The sequence below is a fragment of the Lathyrus oleraceus genome, chromosome 2 (genome assembly GCF_024323335.1).
Source record: "Lathyrus oleraceus cultivar Zhongwan6 chromosome 2, CAAS_Psat_ZW6_1.0, whole genome shotgun sequence".
In the NCBI taxonomy this organism is placed as follows: domain Eukaryota; kingdom Viridiplantae; phylum Streptophyta; class Magnoliopsida; order Fabales; family Fabaceae; genus Lathyrus; species Lathyrus oleraceus.
Window position 1 is genome coordinate 465780379 of NC_066580.1, and position 8564 is coordinate 465788942.

General features: G+C 41.8%; 2 protein-coding genes across 2 annotated transcripts; both read right to left on the minus strand.

Annotated features, from left to right (window-relative positions):
• Positions 1 to 240: 240 nt before the first annotated feature.
• Positions 241 to 2301, minus strand: LOC127123752 (uncharacterized). Its single transcript, XM_051053952.1, has 5 exons — positions 2158 to 2301; positions 1393 to 1618; positions 1045 to 1299; positions 751 to 957; positions 241 to 563 (listed from the first exon to the last, which is right to left on the minus strand). The coding sequence occupies exons 1-5, from the start codon at positions 2299 to 2301 to the stop codon at positions 241 to 243; spliced, it is 1155 nt and encodes a 384-aa protein (XP_050909909.1).
• A 2599-nt stretch (positions 2302 to 4900) lies between these two features.
• On the minus strand, positions 4901 to 5785 carry LOC127123753 (uncharacterized). The gene has a single exon (XM_051053953.1). The coding sequence runs from the start codon at positions 5783 to 5785 to the stop codon at positions 4901 to 4903; it is 885 nt and encodes a 294-aa protein (XP_050909910.1).
• Between the last annotated feature and the right edge of the window lie 2779 nt (positions 5786 to 8564).

An 8564-nucleotide genomic window follows, 5' to 3' on the forward strand; every position in this document is an offset into this window, starting at 1 on the left:
CGGACTGGGGACATGGAAATGAATCGGCTGAATCCTCTTGGGAGGAGCTTCGACCTTCTTTTTCCTATACACAATAGTTATTGGTTCGATTACTGCAACTTCTTCTACTGCCCTGGTCTTGGAGAATTGTATCAACCCCTGATCCATCAGCTCTTGCACACAACCCCTTAACTCGTCGCAATTGTCTGGATCATACTCATATACTACACAATCATCATGTATACCTGCTAGGAACCCAAACTATTCAAGCCTCTTCAACACAACTGACAGCGGAGTCTTTACATCGTCAGCCCTTAGTACAATTTCTGATGTTTCCTCTTTGATCACGGCGTTGACTGTTGAACCGCCATGATTAGGCAGTGGATTCATTTTCACGTTGGGTTTTTCCTCGGAGAAAGACAGAACCTCTTGATCAATCAACTCTTGAATCCTCTTCTTGAGAGTCCAGCAATCCTCTATGGAATATCCTATATACCCTGCGTGGAAGGTACAGGAGGCATTAGGGTTATGATTACGATGAAAGGGAGGAGAGGTTGCTGGGAGTTCTTTTGGTACAATAGCCCCTACGTGAATCAAATATGGCACCAGTTCAGTATACGTCACCGAAATTTTATCAATCTGAGGATGATTACCAAAACTATTCCTGTTATTCTGACCTCGACCTTATCCTTTGTTGTCACGGTTGTATTGTTAATTCTGATCTCTGAGCAGGTGCTGGTTGTTGATTGCTCTGCTGCAGCTGGTACTGACATGGCGGTTGTTGATATTGAGTAGCGGCGACATACGAATAAGGATAGTATGGCATAGGGGCCATCGGAAACTGATACTGGGGGTAGACACTTGCCGTCACAACATTTGTCTTCCCCTCTTTCTTTTTTGCGAAGCCCCCATGTGACCTCTTGTTTGTTGTTTGCAGAGCGGTTGTATATGTGATCTTCCCTGATTTCAGCCCATTTTCTACACGCTCACCGATAGTTACCATATCTACAAAGTTTATAGACGAACTCCCAATCATCTTCTCTTAATACAACCCTTGGAGCGTACCCATGAAGATATCCACAAGTTCATTATCTGACAATGTTGGTCTGACCCTAGACGCCATCTCAGGCCAACACTGAGCATACTCTTTAAAGGTCTCATTGGATCTCTGCGCTTGATTATGTAATTGCAACCTGGTTGGAGCCATATCGAGATTATACTTGTACTGTTTCAGGAATGCCTCATATAGATCTCTCCAGGACCTAATCTTGGTGCGTTTTAAACTCATGTACCAATCCAGAGAAGCTCCAGACAGACTGTCTTGGAAGCAATGGATCAACAAGTCGTCATTGTCGATCTACAACGCCATCTTTCTGCAATACATTGTGATATGACTACGAGGGCAGCTTATACCTTTGTACTTCGGGAGGTCTGGCACCTTGAACTTTTGTGGAAGTACCACATTCGGAACGAGGCAAAAATCTCGAGCATCGATACCAAAGGCGGAGAAACCCTCAATAACCCTTATTATGTCGTCTAACAACTGATAATCTGCTGGCCTGGCCGAATCAACAGCAGGGAGAGCGACCTGACTGGCTGGTCGAGAGGTTTCTGGAGCTATCACTTGAACATGCACATTCTATGGAGCAAACAACATTTGCGGTGGATAGGAGAAACCAGGAGGTACTGTTTGAGAAGCATGCACCATGCGAGGATACTGTCCTCCAGCCTAAGCATTAGGGGCCTGAGGTGCCCCAGTCTGTACATACTGGAGTGCAGGATTGGTGGGTGCATAAGTCAGCATGGGCACAAAAGTTGCCCCAGGGTAACTGAACGGAGCATCTTGGGTTGTACTCATAGGTTGGGCAGTCTGGGCAGGAACCTGAAAGTGGAGGCGCGAGCCTCGGTATTCGCCTTCAACGTTAGGTTTTCATTGAGAACCTGACCTTGATTGTCCTCAGGGTTGGCAGCATCCACCGGAGGAGTTTAGACAGTGGGCACACCCCAGGGGAAAATAGTGTTTCCAACAGCAATAGGGGCAGCGAGAGTCGGATAAGGGAAGAAAGCACCCCCATTGATAAAGTGAGCAACAAAGTTTTAGGGCATTCCCCAGGGGTAGGCATCAGCAAGCCTATTCAGATCAACAGGGACCACTTGATGGTTCCCAGTAGTCGGTACTAGAATCTCCACCGGAGTTTCAACGGTAACACCAACAACAGTAGTAGGATTGGTCACCCCAGCAGCATGGGTGACATTGACATCAGCAGGGTTAGCAGAGGTAGAAGTCCTCTGAGTCTGGAGGAGTTCCAAGATGGCCTCCATGTTCCCTTGAAAGAGATTCATTCTGCCCTGGACTTGGGCGAGAGATTCATGGATAACATCGTTGTCAGATTCAAAATCAACCACGATCCTTAGTTTGTTTGGACGGGTGAAATAGTGATGACAAGTCGTCGTTTTTTCACTGGAAATATGGAGATGGTAAGTGACCAGTCTCCAATTCTACTTGTTTTCTGACACTCATTCAGCAACTTTGTACGAAGTCGGTAACACATTAGTCCATTTATTTTATTGTTTTGTTTAGTAATTTAGATGTTTTGCACTGTTGTTTCCAGTTGTTGATTACATGTTATATGCATCATTATACTCCATTTTATGTCCCTTTGTGGTAGCTCTATTGGTTCCAGGTGTAAGCAAGAGTACTGGAGGGATAAACAAGCAAATCGGACGTTCTAGGCCCGTCGAAAGAAGAAAATTTGACAGTACAGTAGTCTTGACACGGCCACCCGTGTTGCCCAACACGGGCTGTGTCAGAAGAAGGCACTTGGAAGAGGAAAATAGGGAGCTGACGCGGGTGCCCATGTCAGCTGACAAGGCCCGTGTCAGCCTCCCTAAAGGGGCGTGTCAAGCCTTTTGCTCCAGAAGCCCAACACGGTCGGTCGTGTTGCCTAACACGGCCAGTGTTGGCTTGGACACTTGATTTTCCAGTTTTGTGCTGTTTTTGGCACAGCTTATCCCAGAGGGCATTTTGGAATTTTGCTAGATAAAAATTATCATCGGGAACTATTTACAGGGATTTGAATATGGAGAGAGGGATTTTTTTTCACGATCGTAAACCAGGGACGATACAGATTAAAGGAGTGGAAAGCCATGAAGAACAGAGATCCTTCAAGAGTGGACGCGATTGAAGATCAGCAGAATTCCGAACTTTTTGTAATGTCTCAATTTTATCTTGTATCTTATTTGAATAATATGAAAGGCTAAACCCCCAAATGCCAGGGGGGTGTCCTTGAATTGATCATGTAATGACTCTGATGTTAGAATTTCCTTAATATATGTTATTTGTTATATATTTCACTGTGTAATTTACGTAATGCTTTCTTTATCAGAAAAATCAAGATTGATGTATGGTTAACGATTAGCAGGATTGCAATTGTTAAGGTAGTACTAGGGATACCCTATGGTTACCGGGTTATTCTTATTAAATTAAAATGACTTGGTTTCATCATAGTCACCTAAATACTTAGAGGTTAGATTGAACACCAAAGGTTTTCCTCCGAGGTCTTAGGGGGAAACAATCTTAAGATCCGCTAATTGAAACAATTCTCATTATTAAGGAGATATACACTCAAGGGTCATTACAGGAGATTTTCACACACCATCCTTGGCATATTATTATAATATGTGAAAATATTTATTTGTTTTATTTTCCCTTACAGTGAATTTTACAAAACCCAAAACTATTACTTTTGTTCAATTGAGTGACTGTTTACTCATATATTGCTGTGTAATCCTCGAGATCGATTTTTGGGAAACATCCCTCTCATTACTATATCGGCATAATAATACTCTTGCTATTTTCCCGATCAATAAACATTTTGTTTTTTGGAAGCTTATGACAAATAAATGCGTGGATGCATGTATGTATGTGAAATATTTTGCTATATGCATATTTATTTATGTTATATTCATTTTTATAAAGGAAGAAATTTTCAAGGAATCCTTGAGTTTGTTTATCAACATAAGCAAATACAAAACATAAAGAGAGAGACAATTTATGAAGTCAGTAGCCAAGAAACTCTTTTATTCATATATCAAACGACTGGGATACAAGTACATATCAATAATTTGCCCGCTGGGCTACAAGAGTCACAACATTAACCCTATCGGATATTAACCTAGAAACAATAATGAAATGCAGAAACACTTTGTAACAAATCTGAGAAGTTTTAAGTAGCTTGTTCAGCGAACGGGGTCAGGCGTGCACTCCTTTCCCCCAATACCATGCTTCCTTCGGGGAAGTCAGGTGGTAGATCATGATCAGGTCCATCTAAAATGCTTCTCACAAATGCTTCCTTTTGGTTGAGGAGTTCTTCAAGATGTTCATTGTGTTTCTTCAGACGATCATTCTCTTGTTAGAGTAGGTTGGTGTCTTTCAGGTTCTTGCACGATTGCTCTTTTAGCTCACGGATCTCCTTAGGTCTCCGGTCCAGCTCATACTGATTTTGGCGAAGAGTGACCTCTAACTACTTGGCGCGACTTTGCTCATCCTTCAGCCCTTTCTTGCAAGCTTCCAGCTGGTCTCGGAGTTTCTTGACCCGTTCTTTGTAATTAAGCTCTACTTTACAAGCCTAGTATTGAGTCTCGGCTAATCGTTTCTTCTTTGCTATCAAACTAGCATAAGCTCCCTTGACTGTATCACCCACTTTTATTCTTTTGAATACCTCAGTTTGCACTTCGTCATCTGCTCGACGCACCCTGTCTCTCTTTTGGTTCAATTTGAACTTCAAAGTTTCTTTCTCTAAGGAGATCTTACCAAGTCTAGACTTGAGGTCGGCGTTCTCTTTCTCTAGGGATTTGATAACTCTTTTCAGCTCATCGACCTCCAAAGTTTGATAGGTCACTAGTTCAAAAGGCTTGATGCTCATGGACGGTTCAGACGGAATGGCAGCAATATCTCATTGACCCTGTCTTTTACCCATTTGGTGTAAGATTCCTTGGCAATGCAATTCTTCCTACCCATTTCTGCTCTCCCTTGAGGACAAATTGATCCCCAAGCCTTGACAATCTTCTTGACTAACTCTGGATCTTCAACCCCTTCATACAAGACGAAACCCTCTACACTTTTGAGATCAGGATTATCTACCATGGGGTATCCCAACTGTCGTAATGCCAACCTCAGATTGTAATTGATTCCCCATTTCGTACCAAGAAGAGGTACATTAGGAAAATCACCATAGTTGAGGATGAGTTTGACGCTGTCGTAAATTCGAGAATACCAGGAGATGTCTTCGGCGTTCAAGGACATGATCCACTGAGACCATTTAAAATTGGCTTTGTTTTCAATGAAAGGACCTTTGTTGGGTAGATGTGAAATAAACCATCTATACAACAAAGGGGTGTAGTAGATGATGGTTCCCTTCTTCTTTTGGGTCCTCACGTGGATGGAGTAGTAAGTATCATCAAGAAGAGTGGGAACAGGGTTCTGAGTTAGAAAGATGTGAATAGTAGCCAGATCCACGAATTCTTCCATGTTCGGAAACAATACGATCCCATAGATTAGTAGAGCTAGAATGGCGTTGAAGGTCGTCCAACTCTCAGCTTCGGCGAATGCAATGGCTTTATCTACTAGAAACTTTGAGGTGAAGCCATGAATTCCCCCCTTAGGTTTCAAGTTCAACTCCACTTCCTTCTTCCCTATGTGGAGGGCTTCAACAAGGACTTGGTATTTGGGGAGCTCCTTAGTGGGAACATAAGGCACTTGGTTCTTGATCCTAATACCTAGAATATGTGAATACTCTTCCAACATGGGTATCAACTGGTAATCCTGGAATGTAAAGCATCTCAATGGAGGATCATAAAATTGCACCAGAGTATGCATAATAGTGGTATTGACTTCAGTGTTTAGGATTCCCAAGAGGTTGCCATAAGATGTCTTGAAATCATCTCAGTTTCCAAGAACTAGACGTGCCCCCAATCCTCTCAAAATAGTCAGTTGTGGCTCCACGAACTTGTAACTGTGAGTGCTTCTCCTTTCGGAATTCATGCTTTGTCTCGGAATCTTAGTCAACAAACTGGGTTCTTGGGTTCCTGGAAAAGAAATGCATATGCAAAAAGTTTGTTATGATGAATGATAATGTATGATGGAATGATATAGGTCATGCAAATTCAAAACTATGATACATTCTGAACAGTCTGTAAATGCCATTTGCTGTAGGTTCAAAAGTTCAACGCAATATGAGTATCAAGGTAGGTGGAGTCTATGGCTTCCTGCAATAAAAACCCATATCCCCCTCACAGGTGTGGACTATGCTCCCAGGTGGTCCCTAGAAGGCCTCCCAGAGTCATCGACTCAAAATGGAAATACCCTACCGTAGTGAATACTCATAGGACAAAAGTACTTCCAAGTGAATCTAGTCTGGGTGTGGTTCTCGTTACAACCCAATGTGCGAAACGCATGCGTACACGATTATCCACGAGTTTATCCTATGTGTATACTAAGCTCGGTTATAGAGCTTTCTTTTCATGTAGTCTATCCCAACCCAACAACAACATAACAGATAATATCTAGAATAATAAAGTAGATGCGGTAAATAAAGCGAGTAAATCTATAAAGGTAAACACCTAAGCTAACAGAGAATCGATCGAAACTAGGCTTGCCTCCTTTTAGCGACTAGGAAGTACTCCAAGTAGTGAAGTATCCCCAGCAGAGTCGCCAGCTGAAGCTAGCGGAAATATACCCGAATATATCGCACGTTCGAACATACAAAAGTGTCGCCATCGAACTTTATTTATTCCCAAAGGGATGGGAAAACATCGATAAAACCCCGGGGAAAGAGATATGCTGGGTAAGGAATTCGGTTATGCAAGGGGAAATTATTAACACCCCTAACATCTATGGTACTCCATGGGAACCGTTTTGATTGTTCTCGCTCAAATAGGTGTTATCTAAAGATTACTCGCAAAAGAATGGGAAAAGGAAAAGAAATAGATAAAGTGCTCGGTGAGGATTAGGGCCCTCATGCCTACGTATCCTCATAGTGCAATGAGGAATTTAGAGCTTCGTAGAGGCGGGAGATGAAAAGAAGTGTGATCAAAATATGGTCTGAGCCAAAGAATTGTATGATTTGAACTCCAACAAGGGTGAAAAGATGAACCCAAGAGTAAACAAGTATGAACCAACAAGTGAGAGCCTACAACATAGTATCACTGTATTGGAACCACCGAAAAAGAGAGGAATTAGGTGTTTGGGAGACGAGCCAAAAAACTCTTGGTTCACAAGGAGGTACAAGAAGGAGCACAAAGGTATAGTTTATTTGGCTCAAAGAATAGGTATATCACATGGAGTGAAGGAAGGTAGAATGTGAGTGCATCGTGGAGATGAATGGAATGAAGTGACCGAAGTTACATAATTGAATATTTGGTGATAAGTGACTGAAGAAGTATTGTTTGAAATCGAAAGGTGAAAGTATATTAGAATCCAGAATATAAATGGGATTTGTACCATAGAGATGTCTGGGTAACGAGCCAAACAACTCTAGATAGAAATGCAAACTTTATGTTAGGCGTCCTAAAAGGATGTATATGGAATTCCAAAGACGGTGTATTTCGATGTCAAAGGAATAATATGTCACTAGGTGAATGATTTATAATTGAAGGTAGGTAATGAATGGTGAAAGATATGAATGATGCCCTAAGGCGAAAGAGGAATAATTAGAAGTATGCTCGCCAAGGATTCGCATCCTCGTGCCTACATATTCTCATCGTGCAATGAGAAAGTCAGAGCCACGAGAAATAGAGAGAGAGACATACAGTGATGCAAAGTATAATTTGTACCAACAGAATAGTATCAAGGGAACCCACAACTGGATGGAACATGGAATCAAAGAGTAAAAAAGTCTCTCAACCAAAGGAATGAATTGAATGTCTGGGTACGAGCCAAACAACTCTCAATTCACAAGATAAATTGATGCTACAACGTCTTCTAGGGGTAAAAGTGGGGCCCAAGAAAAAGTATTATTGTGTACAAGGAACAGTATATCACTGGATGGGGAAAAAATAGTTCAAGATCAAATAATAATAGTATCTTGGATCCAAGGAAGGGATAGACTCTTAATCAAAGAGAAAAGTGGCGTCTTAGCTGAAAAGAATGAATTAAATGTTTGGGTATGAGCCAAACAACTCTCGATGGGATGAGGTGGAATGTCGCTAGATCGTCTCAAAAGGATAGACAAGGAGTCCAAGGAGAAGTATGATTGATCTCAAAAAGATGGTATCGATTGAATGAATGAAGAATGATTGATTGATAAATAGGGTAGCTCGCGAAGAAACTGGGTTCTCCTGCCTACGTATCCTTATAGTGCAATAAGGAAATCAGAGCTTTCGTAGTTCAGCCCACTAGGGTTGAAAACAAAGGTGATTAAAGAGGCAAGAAGAGATGATTGAATGGTTGAATTGAAATGATTAGAATGGAGAATGAGTAGACTTGGTAGTTGTAGAATAAGAATCACACTAAAGTCTATGAGTAAAGGTGGATACGATAAGCAACGAGCCAAACGTCTCGCACCCAAAGATATCCAGAATGAGTG

Coding starts and splice junctions, on each gene's coding strand:
- LOC127123752 (XM_051053952.1), bottom strand. CDS start 2,301: ATGGAGGCCATCTTGGAACTCCTCCAGACTCAGAGGACTTCTACCTCT. Junction 958..1,044: donor ACTTGTGGATATCTTCATGG/GTACGCTCCAAG, acceptor GTGAGCGTGTAG/AAAATGGGCTGAAATCAGGG. Junction 564..750: donor TCAATATCAACAACCGCCAT/GTCAGTACCAGC, acceptor TGATTCACGTAG/GGGCTATTGTACCAAAAGAA.
- LOC127123753 (XM_051053953.1), bottom strand. CDS start 5,785: ATGTTGGAAGAGTATTCACATATTCTAGGTATTAGGATCAAGAACCAA.